General features: G+C 36.9%; 2 protein-coding genes across 3 annotated transcripts in view; both read left to right on the top strand.

Annotated features, from left to right (window-relative positions):
- Window positions 1–22508, top strand: part of BEND6 (BEN domain containing 6) — a 32692-nt gene extending 10184 nt beyond the window's left edge. Inside the window, exons 4-7 of the mRNA XM_080807262.1 lie at window positions 12134–12354; window positions 13824–14016; window positions 14794–14930; window positions 21268–22508. Coding sequence (XP_080663388.1) covers window positions 12134–12354; window positions 13824–14016; window positions 14794–14921 — 542 coding nt within the window. The 3' untranslated portion in view covers window positions 14922–14930; window positions 21268–22508. The remainder of the gene's footprint in view (window positions 1–12133; window positions 12355–13823; window positions 14017–14793; window positions 14931–21267) is intronic.
- Window positions 9307–10578, top strand: LOC308345183 (G2/mitotic-specific cyclin-B1-like; the record flags this gene model as incomplete). 2 transcript variants are annotated; one of them, XM_080807137.1, is made up of 2 exons in its annotated part: window positions 9307–9822; window positions 9982–10578. In XM_080807137.1, 2 exons carry the CDS (start codon window positions 9307–9309, stop codon window positions 10576–10578), a joined length of 1113 nt encoding a protein of 370 aa, XP_080663263.1. The 2 variants fall into 2 exon arrangements, with proteins under 2 accessions (XP_080663263.1, XP_080663262.1); XM_080807136.1 differs by having other exon boundaries at window positions 9307–10578.
- Window positions 22509–23495: the final 987 nt, after the last annotated feature.

Raw genomic sequence — 23495 nt, forward strand, 5'->3', positions numbered from 1 at the left:
CTTACTCTAAATTCATCTTTTCCCTAAACTCCTTCCTCAATATAAAATTTCAGCCTCTCTCTCTGCAACATTTTTTATCTTCCCCTGCTTCATTTCCTCTTTGGCACTTACAAATCTCTATATAATTTATTATATATTTAATATTGTCTACCCCCTCCATACACACACACACACACACACACACACACACACACACACACACAAGTGTACCTCCAGAAACCAAGTTGTAGAGTTAGCTACTGGCTGGACTTCAGGCAACAGGAACTGCCCACTGCTGCTGTGGTACTCATCATACATTTACTCATTTGGTAATATTTATAAAGTCCTCCTATATATTGGTCACTGTTCTAAGTACCTAGGAAAATCCAGCAAATAAAACAAAGATCCTTGCTCTCATGGAACCTACATTCTAGTGCGGCAAGACAGTCGAAAACCGCAATAATTAATAATTGAATAAATTATATAAAATGTTAGCTGATAGTAGTATGTAAAAAATAAGGAAGGTAAAAGAAGATTGGGATTTGAGGGAGAGCATAAAAACACAATCTTAGGGGCACCTGGGTGGCTCAGTGGGTTAAAGCCTCTGCCTTTGGCTCAGGTCATGATCTCAGGGTCCTGGGATCGAGCCCCACATCAGGCTCTCTGCTCCGCAGGGAGCCTGCTTCCTCCTCCCTCTCTGCCTGCCTCTCTGCCTACTTGTGATCTCTGTCTGTCAAATAAATAAATAAAATCTTTTTTAAAAATACACAATCTTAAATACAGTCCTAAATAACATGATCATAGGAGGCCTCCTTGTGAAGCTACAGTTGGGAAGTAGGAAGATAACAGAGAGTTGAAATTTTATGTATAATCCAAATAAGAAAGCGTCTGAGAAAAGAAGGCAGAATGGTTATTTATCTTTTGCTGAGTAATGCTCTTAATAACGTTTTGAACTAAGAATCAGGGCTCTTTTTCAGATTATAAAGCCTACTAACTGAGGAAAAATGGTAGAATATATATGCCATTTTAGACATTCAGAATAGCAAATGTGTGTCCGCTATACATGTATGTTTTAAGCATTTGAAACATGTCTTGTGGACCACAACTGACCAACACCATAAGATATAAAAGGAAAATAGGTGATACATCTATTTTATAGAAGGTATTAAGTTGTCATTATTTTTAGAGAATGAAGGTATACCTAGGAAAAAGAAAGCATCAACTGAAAATTCAACTCTCGTAAAAAAATGAGATTTCAGTAAAGAATCAAAAATCGGTTAAGTTTTGCTCCGGTTTCTTTAAGTATGACATAATGCTTAAGTGAAATGTGTGTGACTCTCCCTTCTCTTCTGAAACCCTACTATAAATAAACTTAAAATGTGTAAAAGCACAAGGTCAGGGAAACTCTAAAGAAGACCACAGCAGATAAAAGATGCCAGTAAAATTTTAGACACTGAAAAGCAGATGAATGAGTAGTAACTGACTAACTGTAAGAATCTGAAAACTCAGTGTCTAGGATGGGTGTGTGGAGTGGGTAGAGGTAGAGAAATTAAAAAGAAAGAAGCTAAATCACACCAGAGAACTATAAATGGTTTAGGATTTGTACCTGTGGAAGGGATTATGATAGTGCTGGTAGTGTGAAAACTGGAGTCATTGAAAGACCTACATAAAGACCTTTCGGGACCACAAAGTCACACATTCTCCCTATGTAGCCTGCAACTACCACCCTTCACCGCAGTAGAAGATGGAGGTTTTCTCTCAGAAGAGGTTGAACCAAAGCTATGAACTCAGGGACACTGAGCCAAGCTGAGGGAGAGTGCTTATTTAAGGAAATTCTCTAACATGGAACACAAATCAAAATGAACAATGAGAATAATAAGATCAGAGGGAATAGAGACAATTCAGGGAGCAGTAGAAATTTGCACAAAACAAGAACAGGGTTAGTGTAAGAGAGGAATATCCAAAGAACAAGGGGGAGAAACCTAGAAATTCAATAAAATGTCTGGAAGTAAAGTTAAGAAAATCTTGTAGATATTAGAGTAAGAAGACCCAGGAAAGGAAAAATAGAAAAGATTAGGCAAAATAAAGAATTAGTCCCTGAGGTTAAATGACCGAAGACAAAAGATCCTAAAAGATACAAGAGAGAAGAGGGAGAAGTTATTTAAAATTAATACCATAAATTCCTAGAATTGAAGGACACAGTTGTTTACATTAAAAGATAACACCAAAAGCAAAAAGACTTGTCCAAGTCATAACATCGTGAAATTTCAGAACAGCAGAAGTAAAGGGAAGATTCAAAAGCTTTCAGAGGAAATAAACATGCCCCATGATAAGGATTGGGAATCAGAACGGCATTGGACTTTTCAACAGCAACACTGGAAGTTCCAAGATAAATAAGCAATGCCTTCTAAATTACGAAGGGAATGTGAATCTAAACTTCTATACCTGAGGGAAATTATCAACCAAGTGTTAGGGCTGGTAATACTGTCATACAACATCTCACTAATGTACTTCCTATGATTTCTTTTTCAAAGACTAATGGAGGAAAAAATCCTCCCAAATGAGAAAGTAAATCTAGAAAAATAAAAACATGACATCCAGGGAATAGGCGGTCCAATTCAGGAGAGAGACAAGGAGGAGTCATTGAAGGATAGTGAAGGAAACTCCAGGATGAAAAGTATACAGTCGCCTAGAAGCAGCTAGCCCAGACTGTGGAGGAATATGGAGGGCTCCAGAGGAGACAGCTCCAAGAAATATATGAAATTGGCATTTGACATGATATATCCAAATTTATAAAGAGATTTTACACCTCTGATAGGAAGTTTAGAGATGCATAGAAGTTTAGGGTGAGAGAAATAGTGTAAAAAACAATAATAATAAGGTAATTATTAACTCTAGGGGGGGAAATCATGTTTTAAAGAAAAGGAATTGTGAATAATGTTTACATTACTATAATAATGAAAGCACAATATTTATTGAACAATTGTGTTACCACTATTCTGGGAAGATGAGAAGAGTGTGTGTATGTTTGCATGTGAGTAGCAGGTATGTGTATTTCTGCATGGCTGGGAGAGGAGTTGAAAGAGAACGATATTGCCATATTACATAGTTGAAAATCATTAAGCAGGGGTGACTAACTTGCTCAGTCATAGAGAATGTCACTCTTGATCTCAGAGTGGTGAGTTCAAGCCCCACGTTGCAAGTAGAACTTACTTAAAAAAAAAAAGAAAACAGAAAATCAGTAAATAATTATATGGATCTGAAAAATCAATAAATAGTTGTATATGCACATTATTATTTAAGAGTATGAAGGTAAGTACCAAAAAAAACAGTTAAATGATTTGGAATTGGTGATCTCTAAGAGCAGTAATCAAGAGTGGTGAGTGGTAGGGCAGAAGACTACTGTTATTCATTATTTTTTTTACTGTTTTTTACTGTTATTCATTATTTTAAGATTTTAAAATAAAATCTTTTAAAAATAAAAGTTACTAGTGCAAGATCAGCAATGGTGATCTTGGAACAGAATGCAGATCCCTCAGTCAGAACCTCATATATGATAGAGAAACTATCCTACAAACGCTATAGCATAGAGGCAAAGAGTACAGATTTAGAGGGGCCAAACCACCTGGGTTCAAATCCTGGCTCTGCCACCTACTGTCTGTGTTACCATGTGCAAGTTGTTCAACCACTCTGTGCTTCAGTTTCCTCATCTCAAAACTGGAAATAATGACAGTGTTTGCCTGGGTGACATGTAAAGCATTCGGAACAGAACCTGGCAATAGCAGGTGCCATGTAAGTTCCTTGCTGTTATGTCGTTCAGTATTATAAGTCATCAGGCTCAACTTCATGGATCCGTGCCCTAAGCAGGCAGTCAGAGCCCTGCTCTTAGAAAGGCCCCACATACTAGTTAAAGGCTTTACTGTCACCATATTAAGGTTATTAAGAAGTTTTGAACAAAGAGTGCTGCATTTTCATGTTTGCAACGAGCCTGGCATTTCATGTAGCAAGTCCTACAAGTTAATCAGGAAAAGGATAAATTATTCAGCAAATGGCTCTGGGGAAACTGATATTGCAGCGTGTGTTGGGGATGAGGGATCCAAGTTCAAGTTAAGTTCTCATTTCACTCCATGTGGTACACTAAAAAACATAACTATACAATTTTTTTTCTTTTTTAAAGATTTTATTTATTTATTTGACAGAGAGAGAGATCACAAGTAGGCAGAGAGGAAGGCAGAGAGAGAGGGGGAAGCAGGCTTCCCGCTGAGCAGAGACACCGATGTGGGGCTCGATCCCAGGACCCCGAGATCATGACCCGAGCCGAAGGCAGAGGCTCAACCCACTGAGCCACCCATGTGCCCCATAACTATACAATTTAAATAAAAAACCTATGTTCTGAATTTTGAGTGGGAAGTCCTGTTTAAATACATGATGAAATTTATCTTTTAAAATTAATAATATATATTTTCTAATAGTCTTCACTGAATAGGCCTAAAAGCAAGAGCTCAATAGCAAAGAATACTCTTAGCACTTGGATTTGGTCATATAACACTTTCCACTAAAAGGAGCTAAGGTTCCTTGGAGAAGTGGCTGAATCCAGAATTTGCACAGGAAATGTGCGAGATGAGCCTTTTTGGGAGCTTAGAACAGGAAATCCAAATGAAAAACTTGTCATAGCAGAAAGCAAGGCAGTTAACAAAGACTATATGGACGTGCCAGTTAGAAGAGGTTCCCAATGGCCAAAGATGAGACAATTTGAGGATCAACAGTAAGGATGACCACTGCAGGTTATCATATATATTTAAATGCGTGAGTTCATAATGGTATTCAAAAAAGAAAAAAACTTTAAAAAAAAGAAAAAAGAAAAAACTTAATGGTCAGCTGAAAACTGGCAAATACAAATAAAAAAAACAAGCATTTACCCTGCCATTATTATAGGAAATAAACCTAAGTGTAACCAAATAGTTGGTGGAAGGAAGTTTCCCTTTGTACAAGAATTCTAGCTAATAAATGAAAAAGAAAAGTATTAGATTATTACAATTTTGCAACTCCTTATGATGTAATGAATCTAAGGGGTGATCATCAGTAATGACTAATATCACAAAAAAAGCTAACCATGCATTTAATTCTATCTGATAGAATTTTAAAATCCTACCCAAATCTAATCAAGCCTTTAGATCTGATTACCAATTTAGAGCTAATTTAAGGAACAGAATAATATGTTAAACAGTACGTCATGGATACAATCAGCAAAATCCCACTGGGAAACCATGTAAAACAAATAATCCAGTTTCTTCAATTAATAAATTCCAAAGAAAAAACTAGGAGAGAGAGAGAAAAAAACCTATAGTTTATAAAAGAGACAGTAACTACTCATAATATGTAGACCTTATTTGGATCCTGATTCAAATAAAGTAAAAACAACAACAATGAGAAAGTCAGAGAAATTTGGACATTTACTAGTTTTTTTATGGATCACTGAAAAAAAAATTGAATTAAATTAAATTTTTAAAAAAAGAGTTGGAGGGCGCCTGGGTGGCTCAGTCGGTTGGGTGGCTGCCTTCGGCTTGTGTCGTGATCCTGGGGTCCCAAGTCGGGCTCCCTGCTCTGTGGGGAGCCTGCTCCTCCCTCTCCCTCTGCCTGCTGCTCTGCCTGCTTGTAGTCTCTCTCTCTGTCAAATAAATAAATAAAATCTTAAAAAAAAAAAAAAGAGAGAGTTGGAGCCCTATGTTAGGTGTAGAGATTACTTCAATAAAAACTTAAAATAAAAAAAAAAAAAACTTAAAATAGATGTACCATTAAAAAAATAAATATAGTATTTAAGAACTACTGATATGTATTTCTGGTTGTCACAATGGTGTTTTGCTTGCATTTTAAAAATTTCTTACTTTTAAAGACACATATAGAGATATTTACAGATAAAATGAGATGCTATCTGTGATTTGTTCGAAGTATTCCTGGGTTGGGGAGAAAATGGATGGGGGTATCAATGGAACAAGACTGGCTGTGAGTGGAAACTGGGGGATGCATATATGGGAGTTTTCAGTTTTTGTTTGTAAATTAAAAGTATCCCTTAAAAGTTAAAAAAAATTGTATCCAGGCAGGACAAAAAAAGCTCACTTGTAAAAAGATATTTGAACTATACAAAATATATGACTGAGTATTTTACTGCTTTGAATGCTGAGTGACTTTCTAAGCATAAAATAGATGAATTATACACTAAAGAAAAGACTGCTACTTTAAATTAAAAACTAAAAATTTGTGTATGCTTTCAAAAGATCATGAAATAAAATATAAACTGTGAAAGATATACTTGCAACTCACAGCAAATAAAAGTTTAAAATACTTAATATATAAGGAAATAAATAAGAATAGATAACACACTGTGCACCCTTATAAGCATTTTACAAAAACTGTCTAAGTTATTAAAAATAGAAAAAATAGGGACGCCTGGGTGGCTCAGTCGTTAAGCCTCTGCCTTTGGCTCAGGTCATGATCCCGGAGTCCTCGAATCGAATTCCATGTCAGGTTCCCTGCTCGTAGGAAGCCTGCTTCTCCCTCTCCCACTCCCCCTGTTTGTGTTCCCTCTCTTGCTGTCTTTCTCTCTGTCAACTAATAAATAAAATCTTTTGAAAAAATAGAAAAAATACTAAGGGCACCTGGCTGGCAGTTGGTGAACCATGCAACTCTTGATCTCCGGGTCATAAGTCCAAGACCCACGTTGGGTGCAGAGATTACTTAAAAAAAAAAAAAAAAAAGACCTACTAATATTCTTAACCTAATTCAGAGAAACTTGAATAGTCAATAAATAAGTATATATTTAACTTCACAATAATAAAATAATTGCAAATTAAATTTTACTAAGATTTCAACTTATCAAAATAGCAAAGATTATTGTTAATGACTAACACCTGTTGTTGATGGTGTAGCAAAATGGTTGACTTCTTACATGGCTGGTGGCCATGTAAGTTGGAAGAATCTTTCTGGAGAGCAATTGGGCAGTATTAGTTGAGGTTAGAAAACATTTATACCTTTGACCCTATTATCGTGCTTTCAGGAATTTGTAGCATTGTTGTGATCAGAGATACATGCGAAGATGTGTATGCTAGGCAGTTCACAAGAGTTTTGTTTGTAATAAAGAAAAGTTGGAAGCGGGGCATTTGGGTGGCACAGTAAATTAAAGGACCCACTCTTGGTTTTGGCTCAGGTTATGATCTCAGGGTCTATGGATGGAGCCCTAAGTGGGGCTCTGTGCTCAGCACAGTTTGCTTAAAATTCTCTCTCGGAAAAAAAAAAAAATTCTCTCTCCGTCTCCCTCCTCCCTCTACCCCTCCCTGCTCTGCTCTCTCTCCCTTCCTCTCTCAAACAAATAAGAAAAATTGGAAGCAACCAGAATTTGAAAAAAAAAAAAAGAGAGAGAGAGAACACTTAAATAAATTATACAACAGCAATACCTTAGAATAATAGGGAACCATTAAAGTCATGTTTTCAAGTGGAAAATAACCCATCAACACGTAAATGAAACTTTAATTGCTGAGTATCCATATAATGAAATATTAGTCAGCAATAAAAAGGAATAAATAACAGATATATACAACAACATGAATAAATCTCAAAACATTCTGCAGAGCGAAAGAAAAGTTAGACCAAAAAAAAAAAAAACCCAACAACAAAAAACAGAATACACCATTTGAAACCATTTATATGTAATTCTAGAACAGGTAAAACTTTCCTCTGGCTGAAGAAGTAGGATCAACGGTTGCCTCTAAAGTGAGTCCTGGGATTGATGTGAAAGGGACATGAGGCAACTTTCTGGGAGGATGGAGATGTTCTGTATCTTGCTGGGTATGCAGTAACTGGGTATATCATTTTGTCAAACTCATCTCCCTTTAGCCACTGATTTTAGCTCTCAAATCAAATATTAGTCCAAAGATTGTAGCTTAATAATATGCTTAAGAAAAAAGTTTCAGTCTTTTTACTTCTCCAGCAGCCAACACCCTCAACCATAGAGTGAGGAGTTGAATCAGGGAGGGTTCAAAGTGTCTTCCAACTCCAAAAAAAATGTTATTTGTCCTTAGGAGACAAATTAGATATAACCATAACTAGAGGGGCGCCTGGGTGGCTCAGTGGGTTAAAGCCACTGCCTTCGGCTCAGGTCATGATCCTGGTGTCCTGGGATCGAGCCCCGCATTGGGCTCTCTGCTCAGCAGGGAGCCTGCTTCCTCCCTTCTCTCTCCGCCTGCCTCTCTGCCTACTTGTGATCTGTCTGTCAAATAAATAAATAAAATATTTAAAAAAAGAAAAAAAAAAGAATAACCATAACTAGAGAAGACCATTTTACATGGAGACATGAACCTTTGAATGTGTGAGTTTCCATTTAAAAAGGAACAAAGAGGGCGCCTGGGTGGCTCAGTCAGTTAAGCACCTGTTTTGGGAATCCCTGCTCAGCAGGGAGTCTGCTTCTCCCTCTCCTTCTGCCCATCTCCCTTACTCATTCTGTCTCTCTCTGTCAAATAAAATAAGATCTTAAATGAAAAGAAGAGGAACAAAGAGAACATTCAGCTGATTACCAAAATTCATCCTTAATATGTGAAAACATAGTTCTGAATCGTGGCAATGAATTTTTCTTAATTTCATGAGATTTGACTTCCTGGAAAACCATGCACAAAGGTCACTGAAAATTTATTTTAATAACCTTAAATGGAAATGGTGTGATTTAATGGTCTTTTAAACTGGCCTGATGTGAGTATCTGGAAGATGATTGATGCTGGAATCAACAATGTCTCCAGGGGTGCCTGGGTGGCTCAGTGGGTTAAAGCCTCTGCCTTTGGCTCAGGTCATGATCTCAGAGTCCTGGGATCGAGCCCCGCATGGGGCTATCTGCTCAGCAGGGAGTCTGCCTGCCTCTCTGCCTACTTGTGATCTCTCTCTGTGTGTGAAATAAATTAAAAAAAAAAATCTTTAAAAAAAAACAAAACAGGGGCGCCTAGCTGGCTCAGTGGGTTAAAGCCTCTGCCTCCAGCTCTGGTCATGATCCCAAGCTCCTGGGATAGAGCCCTCCATCGGGCTCTCTGCCCAGCAGGGAGCCTGCTTACTCCTCTCTCTCTGCCTGCCTCTCTGCCTACTTGTGATCTCTGTCTGTCAAATAAATAAAATCTTTAAAAACAACAACAGCAACAACAATGTCTCCAAATGAGATTAAAAACCTTCAAATAGCCCGGCGTGCTGCGGAGGAACGGCTGTTGAGCTGCGCTGGGTTCAGGTCCCCGGCTGGTTGGTGACTCCCGTGCTCTGCTTCTCCCCACTGAGCTGCTGCCTGGTGAAGAAGCCATGGCGCTCCAGGTCACCAGGAACGCAAAAGTTAATGTGGAAAATAAGGCGAAGATCAGCATGGCAGGCGCAAAGCGCTTGCCTCTGGCCACGACTGCGGCCTCCAAGCCCGGGCTGAGGCCGAGAACAGCCCTTGGAGACATTGGTAACAAAGTCAGCGAACAGCCACAGGCCAAATTGCCTCTGAAAAAGGAAGCAAAAACTTTGGTTCCTGGAAAAGTTATTGCTAAAAAACTACCTAAACCTCTGGAGAAGGCACCCGAGCCTGTGCCAGAACCTGAGCCAGAACCTGAGCCCGTTAAAGAAGAAAAACTTTCGCCTGAGCCTATTTTGGTTGATACTCCCTCTCCAAGCCCAATGGAAACATCTGGATGTGCCCCTGCAGAAGAATATCTGTGTCAGGCATTCTCTGATGTAATTCTCACAGTGAATGATGTGGATGCCGAAGATGGAGCTGATCCAAACCTTTGTAGTGAATATGTGAAAGGTATTTATGCTTATCTGAGACAACTTGAGGAAGAGCAAGCCATCAGACCAAAATACCTACTGGGTCGTGAAGTCACTGGAAACATGAGAGCTGTCCTTATTGACTGGCTAGTACAGGCTCAGATGAAGTTCAGGTTACTTCAGGGGACCATGTACATGACTGTTTCCATTATTGATCGGTTCATGCAGAATAATTGTGTGCCCAAGAAGATGCTGCAGCTGGTTGGTGTCACTGCCATGCTTATTGCAAGCAAATATGAAGAAATGTACCCTCCAGAAATTGGTGACTTTGCCTTTGTGACTGACAACACTTATACTAAACACCAAATCAGACAGATGGAAATGAAGATTCTAAGATCTTTAAATTTTGGTCTGGGCCGCCCTCTACCGCTGCATTTCCTTCGGAGAGCATCTAAGATCGGAGAGGTTGATGTTGAGCAACATACTTTGGCCAAATCCCTGATGGAACTAACTATGTTGGACTACGATATGGTGCACTGTCCTCCTTCTCAGATTGCAGCAGGAGCTTTTTGCTTAGCACTGAAAATTCTTGATAATGGTGAATGGACACCAACTCTACAGCATTGTCTATCGTACACTGAAGAATCCCTTCTAAGTGTTATGCAACACCTGGCTAAGAATATAGTCATGGTGAATCGTGAGCTTACAAAGCACATGACCATCAAGAACAAGAATGCCACATCTAAGCACGCGAAGATCAGCACGCTGGCACAGCTAAATTCTGCACTAGTTCAAGATTTAGCCAAGGCTGTGGCAAAGGTGTAACTTGTAAACATGAGTTGGAACACTATAATAACTGCAAATAAAATTGGCACCATGTGCCATCTGTACATACTATATGTTACCTTTCCTGACTTTTAATAAAGTTTGTGGTCCTTTTTACTTATACCTTAACTCATTTGAATGTCGCTACTTTCCTACTTGGGGATAACCTAAAAGTTGTGTTAAAGGTACGGTGGGGAGTATAAAAAGTGCTTTCAGTTTATTGGGACCCAACTTACATATATAATTGTCATTCGTGTGGTTCTTGTTTTATGTATTTGGCTTTCGCTTTCTTAGTATGGATTACTATGGTCATGAAGGCATTTAAAGCCCTTCTGTAGGGCATACTGAATGTAAGCCCTGTTGTCTTGGAGAACATGCGCCTCTTTAGGCTTAAAAGCCTGCCACCTCGCCTTTAGACACTCCCCTCCCTGTCTTCTGTTTCTTCCAGTGGTTGCTGCCATAATTCCAAGAAGTTTTTATTTTTACCACTATTTCTTAAATTATCAACTTTAGTATCACTTTTTTCACCTGCAGAAATAAGAACTTTATATTTTAAACATACTTTTTCATTGTTGATCAAATAAAAGTAGATCCTCAAAACATAAAAAAGTATCCAAAAAAGTTGATTTACTCCTTACCCCCCACTTCTACAGCTCAATCCTATCCATCTGAAGGCATCAATAGTTTGGGATAGATCCTTCGATGCCTCTTCTATAAACACAGATGTGCATATAAATTGTTACAGGGATTTCTAAGAAATGGAATCATTCTATATATAAGTAATTCCTCTTAACATGGATAGGCCTTCCCTGTATTTGGGCATTACATTCCATAGTAAGGGTATACTACAGTATATTCATTCCGCTGTTGACCTTCACATTGTTTTTCCTCTTTGCTACCACAGACAAATGTCTTTATTATCATTAAATGACATACTTTTCTTTCTGTACACTGGGTTCTCCAGAATATGTATGTACTAAATTTTGGCAGGTACTTAGCAAAAGAAAGACCGATGACTTTCTCAGTGTCCTCAGCAGTGTACAAAAGTGCTGGATTTCTCTGTGTCCTTGCCAGAACTGAAGGCAACGATTCTCCGGTTTCTGCAAACTTGGCAAAAAATAATCTATCTAGTGTGCTGTTGTAATTTATAATTTTGATGACCAGTCGAATAAATTTTTGTTGAGTACTTATCAGTAAAAAAAAAAAAAAACAAACCTTCAAATAATACCATTAGCAATTAGAAAAAAGAATCAACTCTTTAAACCATTCATTTTAGTTATGAAGTGATGCATATACACTTAAATGCAACAACCACATGTTTTTGAATTTATATATTATTATTAAGCCATTATTAAATTAAATAATAAAAAGTAAATATCTCCCAACCACTCTTCTCACCATGTTTATTTTCCAAAAGTAGTAAATGTTAGCAATTTGTTCCACCTATTTCTATACATGCGATATAATATGTATGTATATACAATTAAAAATATAGGAATATATGCCCCTGTTATTAAAAGTATCCATAAAGTGTTACTTTTTCTTGCCATTTTAGTGTTACCGCAAGCAGTCACCCAGTTTGAAGAATTGGTTGGTATGGCAGAAGCCCTACTTAAGGGTGGAGGAACCATGTCCACATCTGCATCCACCCTCTGGAGAGCAACAAACAACTCCTCACCAGACTCATTTGCCTCAACATGCAGTAATTCTAACTCTAATTCCAGCTCACCAATTTCCTTGAAAGCTGAAGAAGAGCATCATACTGATGAGAAACAGGTCAGTTGGAAGGCCTGCCCTATCTTTGTCTGGGATACAGTGAATACAAAAATTAAGATTAGACTACAAAATGGTGGGGCGCCTGGCTGGCTTGGGCTGTGGAGCATATGACTTTTGAACCAAGGATTTGTGAGTTCAAGCCCCATGGTGGGTGTAGAGATTACTAAAAAATAAATTTAAAAAAAAAAAAAGACTGCAAAATGATCACTGTTTTATAAGGTAACTTTAGGTAACTTTTGGTCATGACCATAAGATTGCAATTACGTAAAACAATTAACAACAAATCAAAAAAATATTTGTTTCACAAGTATCCAGTTTAGAAAACTAAAGTCAAATTGCAGTCAATGATGAGGTTATTAAGCTAGAAAATTCTAGTTTAGTGATGGGTAACTATGCATTGAGGGTTATAAGATTATATCACTGAGTGAAGGTAAATTTCAGCTTCTGCGTGCTGGAAGAATATAATCTTTTCCTACTTCCCCAATTTCTCTTCAAGAAACAGAAGCTAAAACGACAAGAGTTTCAATAGAATTGGGTATCAGCTTTGCAAAATATGCCTTCCAGAGCTATAATTAAATACTAACAATCTAACATTTAGAATATTTGAATATTGGTATATCAGTTTCCTTTTGCTATGTCACAGATGACCACAAACTTAGTGATTTGTAATAACACAAATGTATTATCTCAGAGTTCTGTAGATCAGAAGTGTGGTAAAATCAAGGAGTCAGCAGATACATTCCTTTCTGGAGGCTCTATGGAAAAATCTGTTTCCTGCTTCTTTAGGTTATTGTAGAATTCAGTTTCTTGTGGTTGTAGAACTGAGTTTCCCATTTTCTTGCTGACTATAGAGGCAACCCACTTCCAGAGGCAATTTCTAGAGGAAACTACATTCTTTGGTTTATGGCCCATTCTACTACCTTCAAAGCCAGCATGGAGGCAAAGCCCCTCTCACAATTCCAATCTGACCTCCTTCTTCTGCCTCTTTTTTCTGACCCATTCTTCTGCCCCCTCTTCCCTCTTTAAGGGCTCCTGTGATAAAACTGGGCCCATCTGGATAATCCAGGATAATTTCCCCATCTCAAGGTACTTAACTTGAATCACACATATAAGGTCACATTCACAGTTTCCAGAGATATGGATATCTTCAGCGAGCCATTATTCTGCCTACTACACTTAGTAGGGGGTGTTGAGGATCGGACTCATCCTTAAACCATCCAATCCAGATCACATGACAAGAGCTTGGATATACTCTGGAACAAACACCTCATAAATATTGGGAATTATATCAAAGATAACATTTAACTCTAACCCCTGAAATGTAAAATACGTATTAAAAGCAAAATACATCCCCTTAAAGAATGTTGATTTTGTTTTCTGGTATGTCTTAACTCAATTAGCAATATATTTCTCCAGATACAACTTTCTTTTCCTTTTTCCAGTTTCAACTATTATGTTGTATTTTTTAGTTCAAGATTGAAAAATGGCAGATTGCCCGTTGTAACAAGAGCAAGCCTCAGAAGTTTATTAATGATTTAATGCAAGTACTTTATACAAATGAGTACATGGCCACACACAGCCTGACCGGAGCAAAGTCCTCTACTTCCAGGGACAAAGCCGTAAAACCAGCTATGAATCAGAATGAAGTTCAAGAAATCATAGGTATTATATGGTTGTACTACACTGTCACATGAATTTGAAATTGTTTTACCACTCAAGGTTAAGTTATTCTTTCATGGTCTTTTTGTTGTTTGTTTTTCTATGAAAGAAAAATCTCAAAATAGCCTAAATCTCTTATTAAATATGGTAAATTTTATAGAAAAAATTTTACATTAAAACAGTTACTAAAATAAAGCTAAATTTTATTTCACCGAAAAGCTTGAATTCATAAAATTCATGACTTCAGAAAAATGCATTCCCAAATCCTTTCAAACAAAATTTCAGTAAAGAGTTTAGATCTTATTTTCTCTTTCTTATCTTGGCTCTAGATTCCTTATCTTTTATTCTAGAAAAATAGGGACTAATTTCCTACTTATGTTTTTTAATTTTTCTTTTCTTCTATTTAAATTCAATTAATGAACACTCATGTGTTATTATTTCAGAGGTAGAGTTCAGTGATTCATCAGTTGTGTATAACACCCGGTTCTCCTTACATCACATGTCCTCCTTAGTCCTACTTATGGTTTTTAAGTTAATCTCCTCAAATAAAATCATCTAGATATCAAACGATTTTTTGTAAATATCAAAAAAATTCAGGGAATCACTGAATCTGAGCTCTCTGTATTTTAATATGCCATTTCTCATGGGTGTTTGGGCTGATTTTGCAAAATGGAGACAAAACTACATTGTGGATTGCTTGATGTTTTATCTCAGTTCATACCTTAAGATGCAAAGGCCTCAAAAGGGGTTTTCATGTGTTATTGTTGTTGTTTTTTACAGGAGTCACAAAACAGTTATTTCCAAACACAGATGATGTTTCAATTAGGAGAATGATAGGGCAAAAGCTAAACAACTGTACCAAGAAGCCAAATTTAAGCAAAAATCTGAACTCTCAGGACATTAAGTAGAACCTTTTGGTAAGTCCTCTCAATCTTCACAATCCTTTCTGTGTGGCAAGAAGATGTAATTCTTTTATCCCTGGAACGGCATTTTGTGACTATTTTATCAGAGAATGTCAGTGGCCCAAGACATGCTAATAGTATTTGTGGGGATGGAGGTGAGGATGGGAAAGGGGATTGAAATTGGGGGAATGCTAAATTCAAATACAGATTTTCCTTTTCCAGACCTCCTCAGAGTATTTTATACTCTTATGCCCAAGTGCACTAGAAATCTCTAAGAAGGCAATAGAGTATATAATGTTTTTCAAATGTGTTTTACTGAAGAACTTTGCTTTTTCTTCACAGAATGCATGTTAATTTGTGGGTGGGGGTAGAAAGGAGTCAAAAGAGGGACATTTGATAATTTAAGAAGTGTTTCTCTAGAACAGGGAGATACAGATCCTAGGGAAGTCTCTGAAGTACTTCAATGGGACTGAACTTAAAATTCCAAACAGTCATTTGTTTTTGGCACCAACTGCTGGCTGGAAATACTGAGGTGTCCCCTCCACCATTCTGCCTCCTGCTTCTCACTCTTTAAATCTTTGAATCAGTTGTTGTAGTTTGTATTGGTTTGATAAGGATTTTTACCAACATGTTTCTATTATACTAAGAAAAAGAATTGCTCCTAGCGAGTTTTGAAGGAAATACACTTTATAGTCAGGCCCTGCCCTTAGGCAAAAGTGTCCAATGGAATTTTGTGTTTGCTTCAACCCAATGTGCTGGCTGGTTCACTTGTGCTCATCCTTCCTCTCCATTATTTTGATGGAAAATATGTGAAAAAATGCATTATTTTGTTTTTTAATATTTTTTTATTCATAGAGGTATATGGTAAAAACACAAGGGGAGGTTTTTCTTCCATTTTGTTTACTTTTATCTTTGACTTTCAATTTATTTGTTCTCTGCCTAACTCTAGCCACCTTCAGGACCATCTTACTTGTTTTTATGTTCTGACTGTGTTTTAAATGGGATTAGAGCCTTGGGTAATGTATTATTTCCCTCCATCTATCTTCTACCCATTCCTGACTACCACCCCAACACCCTTGAGGGCGGCTTACAATTTTGCCATATAACTAAGCCTAGCTCTGATGGCGGTCAACAATACTAAAATAAATAAACAAACAAACAAAAAAACCCACTTATAACAACTGCAGGGCAGGGTCTTTCCCTTGGCTCATCCATACTGGTAGACCAACTTGCAGTTTTATACAAGATATGATTCATATTTTTTTTTTATGATTCATATTTTTTGTCTTTTTTCTCCCCAAGTGATTAAACATTTCAGTAGATTGTGAATTTCACAACTTCCCAGTTAGGAGGTAATTGCTTAAATGAGCCATTAGAACGGCTCATTTTGATATAAGACTGCCCAGTCATCCAGATGTATAATAGCCGAGTTCCCTTGCTAGATGCCATGTAACCAGAGTCCAAGGGTCTTCTCTATCAGGCTACCCTTTGGAACACATTATTGTATTTCAGAGCTCTGCGAAGTATTTTAATATCCCAACTTCTGCCTTTTTAATACCTCAGACTGCCAAGAGTAGGCATAAAACTCATCTCTGACTATCCGTCAGCCAAGCATTGAAGAGATTAAAGTTAAAAAGGTTTTATATCAGTACTGCTTCTACTTGCAACCCAGTAGTAGTGTTATTAATCACCTGACTACAGCATTAATTCAAATAGAAAAAAGGAACAAATCTTTCGCTAAGAACGCAAAATGTTCTGTTGCTTTCTGGGCCTGAGCCTTACTTTGTGGACAAGTTGCTTGGAATAGAAATGTGTATATTTAGAATCAGAAGTGGAGATAAACACTAGAATGGAAAAATTTTCTTAATTGGCAGGTATCTTTCATTTGAAGTATTGATAATTCCAAATTATCTCAAAAGGACTGAGAAAATATGCTGGGAAAGACAGGGTCATATCCAACCTAATTTAGCCACGCTGCATGAATTAGTCCCATATAGTCCCATCTAGTGGAATGTTGTTGTGTTTTTCTCTTTTTGGTCATCTAACAGAAGCCCTAAGATGACTACATTTACTCAGGCAAATCATACTCCCCCCTCCCACCACACCAAAAAGTATCCTTTGGAAAAATAACTTTCTTTGCATGACTATTAGCAAGGTAATATGCACTACAAAATCACGGAGACTTCCACAAATTCCTAGGCATGCATGCACGAAGCCTAGCAACCCCACCAGTAGGCCCTCTGGTAGACAATGCCCTCCACCCAGTGCTTAGTGCAAGGTTGCCACTGGTGGCTTGGACTTGAAACAACAATAATTTCCCAGCTAAGATTCGTTTCTGAGAGGATAAGCACTAAATTCCATCCTTCTACCCCTTTTAGCTTTTCTTTTTCATTCCTATGACTGCCCTCGAGTTGCCTGGGGCTCACTTTGCCAAGAGCTTCTGTTGTCAATCTTTCAGGCCTTTCTCCATTTTCTCTTCTTTCTTACAGGAACTAAAGAAAACTTTATTTATAAGAGTTACAGAATATTAAAATATCACCTCTGTGGGGACACCTGGGTCGCTGGGCATCTGCCTTCAGCTCCTGTCATGATCCCAGGATCCTGGGATCAAGCCAGCATCGGGCTCTCTGATCAGCAGGAAGCCTGCTTCTCCCTCTCCCACTCCCCCTGCTTGAGTTCCCTCTCTCGCTGTGTCTGTCAAATAAATAAAACCTTAAAAAAAAAAAATCACCTCTATAACATCTCACTAAATAGTAAGACAGCCTTCTGAAGTTTCCAAAGTTGCCTCAGCCAGTTTAATCCCTACAATAATATTACATATGCATATATTATAACTTAAAGATGACTTAATACAGCAGTGCTCAAGTAGGATGGGAGGAAATTTTGTCCCTTGCCCCTCAACTAGGGGTTGTTTGAAAATGTCTGGAGATAGATACAATTGTCCCAACTGGATGAAACTACTGGCATCTAGTGGACGGAGCCACAGATGTTGCTAAACATCCCACAAGGCATAGGATATTCTCCCCAACAACAAGTATTACCTAACCCAAAATGTCAACTGTGCCAAGATTAAGAAATCTTGATCAAAAATGATTTCCTTACTTTGGAGATAATAAGACTAAACCCTAAGGAGGTTAAATGAATTGCCAAGATTATACTATTAGTAACTATTAGAGAGTCAACACTAGCATATAGTCAACTAGCATATAGTTCCTCGTATTTTTTTAAGAAATCTCTTTATTAGTTTTTTAATTTGAGTGTACTTAACACAAAATGTTATGTTAGTTTCAGGTCAGTTTAATCTCTACAATAATATTACATATACATTTATTGTAACTTAATGTTAGTTTCAGGTGTACAATATAGTGATTCAACAAGTTCATATGTTATGCTTTGCTTACCTAAGTGTAGCTACCATCTGTCACCATAAACCCTATTATAATATCATTGACTCTATTCCTTTGGCTGTGCCTTTTATTTCCATGACTTATTCATTCCATAACTGGAAGCTTGTATCTCCCAAACCCCTTTACCCATTTTGCCCATTCCTCACCCTAACCCCTCTAGCAACCATCAATTTTTTCTCTGTATTTACACTTATGATTCTGCTTTTCCTTATTCATTTGTTTGTTTTTTGTTTTTTATTTTTTGTTTTTTTTAGGATTCCACATATGAGAGAAATCATATGGGATTTGGCTCAGCCTGACTTATTTCACTTAGTATAATATTCCCTAGGTCCATCCATGTTGCCACAAGTGGCATCATCTTGTCCTTTTATGGCTACATTATATTCCAATGTGTGTGTGTGTGTGTGTGTGTGTACACATACCATATCTTCCTTATCCATTCATCTATTGATGGATTCTTAGTTTGCTTCCATACCTTGGTTATTGCCAATAATGCTTTAATAAACATAAGGGAGCATATATCTTTTCAAATTACTGTTTTTGTTTTCTTCAGGTAAATATCCAGTAGTAGAATTATTGGATCATATGATATTTCTATTTTTTAAAAAATTTTTTGAGGAAACTCCATACTGTTTTCCACAGTGGCTGTACCAATTTACTAATTTGTACCAATTTGTATGAGGATTCCCTTTTCTCTAATCCTTGTCAACACTTGTTTTTCCTGTGTTTTTGATTTTAGTCATTCTGACATGTGTCAGGTCATGTCTCACTGTGGCTTTGATTTACATTTCCTTGATGATTAATGATGCTGAGCATCTTTTCATATGCCCATTGGCCATCGGTATGTCTTCTTTGGAAAAATGTCTATGCAGGTCTTCTGCCCATCTTTTGAACTGGATTGTTTGGGGGGTTTCTTGGTGTTGAGTTGTAGAAGTACTAAATATTTTGGATATTAGCCCTTTATCAGATAGGTCATTTGCAAATATCTTCTCTCATTCAGTAGGTTGCTTTTTTGTTTTGCTGATGGTTTTCTTTACTGTGTCAAAGCTTTTTATTTTGATATAGCCCCAGAGTCCTTTGTATTTCTTATTGCACTAGTCATGGTTCTCCAGAGAAACAGAAATGGGATGTATATAAAAGAGACACTTGAAGGAATTGGCACACACAACTGTAAGGACTGGTGAGTCCAAAATCTGCAAGATGGGCTAGCAGGCTGCAGCCCCAGGGAGTTGATGTTGCAGTCTTGAGTTCAAAGGTGGTGTGAAGGCAGAATTCCTCCTTAGTCAAAGGACCTCTGTCTTTTTTATTAAGGCCTTCAACTGCTTGGGTGAGACCCACCTGTATCATGGAGGGTAGTGTGCTTTACTGAAAATCTACTGCTTAAATGTTAATCTCATCTAAAAAATACCTTCACAGCAACATATAGACTGGTGTCTGACCAAACAACTTGGTAGCCTAGTCAAGGGAACATATAAAATTATATGTTTTAGGATCAGAAATTCTGGTTTCTAAGCCTGCTCCACCTCTTGATAAATGTGTGGCCTTTGGAAAGTCACTTGACCTCCTTGAATTTTAACTTAAGGTGGGGTAATAATACTATCTACCTTAGGGATGGATCCAGGATTTGTGGAACCTACAGCTTAACAGTATTTGGAGAACTCACTTTAAGAAACACAAAATTATGAATACACAATCAATTACAACTCTGCATAGGCTCCATGCCCAACAGAGACCTTGAGATCAAGAGTTGTGTGCTCTACTGACTAAACCAGCCAGATACCCCAAAATGACATAATGTTTAAAGGTTAACAAATTTCTCCAATGTCAGATAATGGAGGGGGAGTTACATAATACTTTTACTAACAGCTCTATAATACTTTTATCTTACTTTTGGGGAGTTGCTTACATGTTGACTGCCTCTTCATTTGACAACTTTGCAATAGAATGAATAAAAAAAATGATTTGTACTATCGTGCAGCATAGTGGATGAAAAATTGCTTTTTTTTTACACTTTACAGAGTTTTCTTTCAAATTCTTAACTCTTCAGTAGCAATGTAATTTTTAGGATTGTTGTCAAATTTGGGGAGACCTCTATTAAGTTGCTCTGACTTCTAAGCTGTAAGACTTCAAGGCATTTCAAGTTTTCTATGGAGTGAATCCTCTTAAATATTCTTTGAATTAACCATTTTCATATTTTTGCTAGAAGGCACTGCAAAATGGAAAGGCCACCACTAACATAGCCATACATAGATGAGATGACAAAGCACAAAAATATATCCCTTAACAAAATCCTTAGCAAAATCTCAGAAATGCCCACTGCTATTCCATGGTTACAATCAGAGGAGAAAATATTACTAAGGGACAACTGAAAGGGAAAGACAGTTGTCTTAACTGATTATGGTTGAAATATCTAACTTTTGCAAATTTAACAAAAATAAATATATGTGTGAACATATTGGAAGGTACTCATGCAAACAAAATTTAATTGCTTTATAGTAATCTGCCTCTAACCTAGCTCACTTGGATTTTGTGAATTTTGAAAGAGGTAAACCAGATTTGGAAAACTGCCTGCTATTTAAACAATCAACAAATGTTACTGAAGAATGACAAACAGAATTGTTGATAATCTCTTAGGATGATTGATGGGTATGTGGAGATGGTTCATTTTAATTTGTGGGTTTGAAACTTTACCCAATACAAAGGTTTTTTTTAAGTCATTTGAGATAAAAATAAATTTAAATATTGTAATTGTTGTCTATGCTGGAATTCCTCTGAATAGATCATAAAATAATTTCTAAATCACCTCAATAATAATAGTTCCTATAAACAATTTGTATTTTTATGCAAAAATCTGTAGTAGGCACTAAAATAACTCATGTACCATTAAAAGTACTATAAGAACTCTAACAAAATTTGCTCTTCTTTTTGAAATTTGCTTTTTATAGGTATTGTAGGTAACTGAAATAAAACACCTTCAGTTCTGAATCTAACACTGGATTTTGTTGGAGAATCTGCAACCTCCCTGGCCGGGAGCTCAGAGACACGTAGTGACAGGCTGTGAGACATCTGTAATATTGAGGGCTCTTGATGGAGCAACGAGCTTGCTGAAGAAGCTGCATGTAGATTCCACCATAAATATCAGTGATGCATCAAACCAGAGAATTTCTAGCAGTCAACTAAGCATGCAATATGGTTTCTTGGACATAATGCATTTTCCTGTCTCCAAATGTTTCTCTGCACAGCTAACTTAACACAATAGAGCTCTCATCATAACAACAAAAACTTCAACCCCTAAGATTTGTCATTGTCCTTATCAATCATTGTACATTTACTATTACCAATGACTCCCCATTTAAGTTTTTGGATCTTTAATATAAGCACATGTTTGGAAAACTTAACAGTGAAATAATTAATGTTCATGAACATGAGGGCAGCAAAATTGGCCGAAAATCTGATAATCATATCTGACCAAGCAATGGTGTTTTCTCAATGAAATTACAGAATTATTCTGTTACCTAAAAATGTATAAAATAAGAATCCCCAGGAAAAATATGAAAGCAGCAAGACCTTTTAATTTTAATGTAGAATTATTTCACTGTACTCCTGAAAAAGAAATAAACCCAGGTTTTTGTACTGAAACAATGCATCAAATTGAAATTTTTTTCTATTTACATGCTTCTTTTTATTGCCCAAGTACATTAAGTACAGATGTGTAATATAAAACATAAACATCTTTTAAAATATCCTATATAAGATATATCATCCTGTGTATTTGGTTGGTTCTATTGCTACACTGCTTAGTTTTAACTGGTTTGATTTCATTGTATCAGAAGAAAAAAGAATTGAAAACAAAATCACATGGGTTGTATAATCACATAAAAAGAAAAATACCATTTTGTAAATGAATGAAAGATAAAACATTCTTCATCAAGAGGCTTCTCCTGTGATGTCAGGTTGTCACACATGACAACTTTGCAATAACAAGCCATGCTTCTTCAGTTACAAGGTCATGTCTAAACTTGGAAAAGAGGATGCATATAATAGTTGGAAAGTTCAGAACTGAGGACCAGGGAACATTCCATAATGCTGCTTGATAACAATGTGGTCATACAAAATAAACATGATTAAGGAAATAACTTATGTGAACATTTGCTACTTTTACTTAAGTATAAATAAATCCCATTGGAAACATAAAAAAGTATTTGCTCATTTCTTATTAAGGTGTAAAGTCCAGGGAAAAGATCCTTTTCTGGGCTGTTTGCTTCTCCACCCACACATACAAAGGCATAATCATTATAATGACCTATGTGACTCTGGCTTCTCTTCTAAAGAGCCATACAAGGTAGGATATAGAGACAATATCCAAGATAAATGTGTATGCTATGTAGGATATATACACACTATTCAGGAAGGTTTACATTTTTATTGAAAAATAATAATTTCACTGAGATACATGTGTTTCCTTTTAAAATAACTACTTTGTAGTATGTTTTGCCAACTAAATGTAAATAAAATTTTCTTTGCAAAACAACTATTATTCAACTAGAATTTCTACTTTTTTTTTTAAAGATTTTATTTATTTATTTGACAGACAGAGATCACAATTAGGCAGAGAGGCAGGCAGAGAGAGAGGAGGAAGCAGGCTCCCTGCTGAGCAGAGAGCCCGATGCAGGGCTCGATCCCAGGACCCTGGGATCATGACCTGAGCTGAAGGCAGAGGCTTTAACCCACTGAGCCACCCAGGCACCCCTAGAATTTCTACTTTTAGATGTGTTGGTATTTTTATAGATAATAGAATATATATATTCATTCTAATTCAGCTTCATATACTGGTTCCAAATGAGTTACAAATAAGGGTTGTCTGGGTGGCTCAGTCAGTTAGGTGTCTGCCTTTGGCTCAGGTCATGATCCAGGGTCCTGGGATCAACCCCTGCATTGGGTTTCCTGCTCAGTGGAGCCTGCTTCTCCCTCTTCCTCTGCTGCTCCCCCTGTTTGTGTTCTCTCTCTCTCTTTCAAATAAATAAATAAAATCTTAAAAAAAAAAACCTAGTTACTAATAAGAAAACTAATGAAACTGAAGAGTGCCCCAAAAGCAATCAATTATATGTATACATGTATGCACGTATTATATATTCACATACATACAAATTTAGGATATGATTGAAATAGAACC

The sequence above is a fragment of the Martes martes genome (genome assembly GCF_963455335.1).
Source record: "Martes martes genome assembly, chromosome: 6".
Taxonomy (NCBI): domain Eukaryota; kingdom Metazoa; phylum Chordata; class Mammalia; order Carnivora; family Mustelidae; genus Martes; species Martes martes.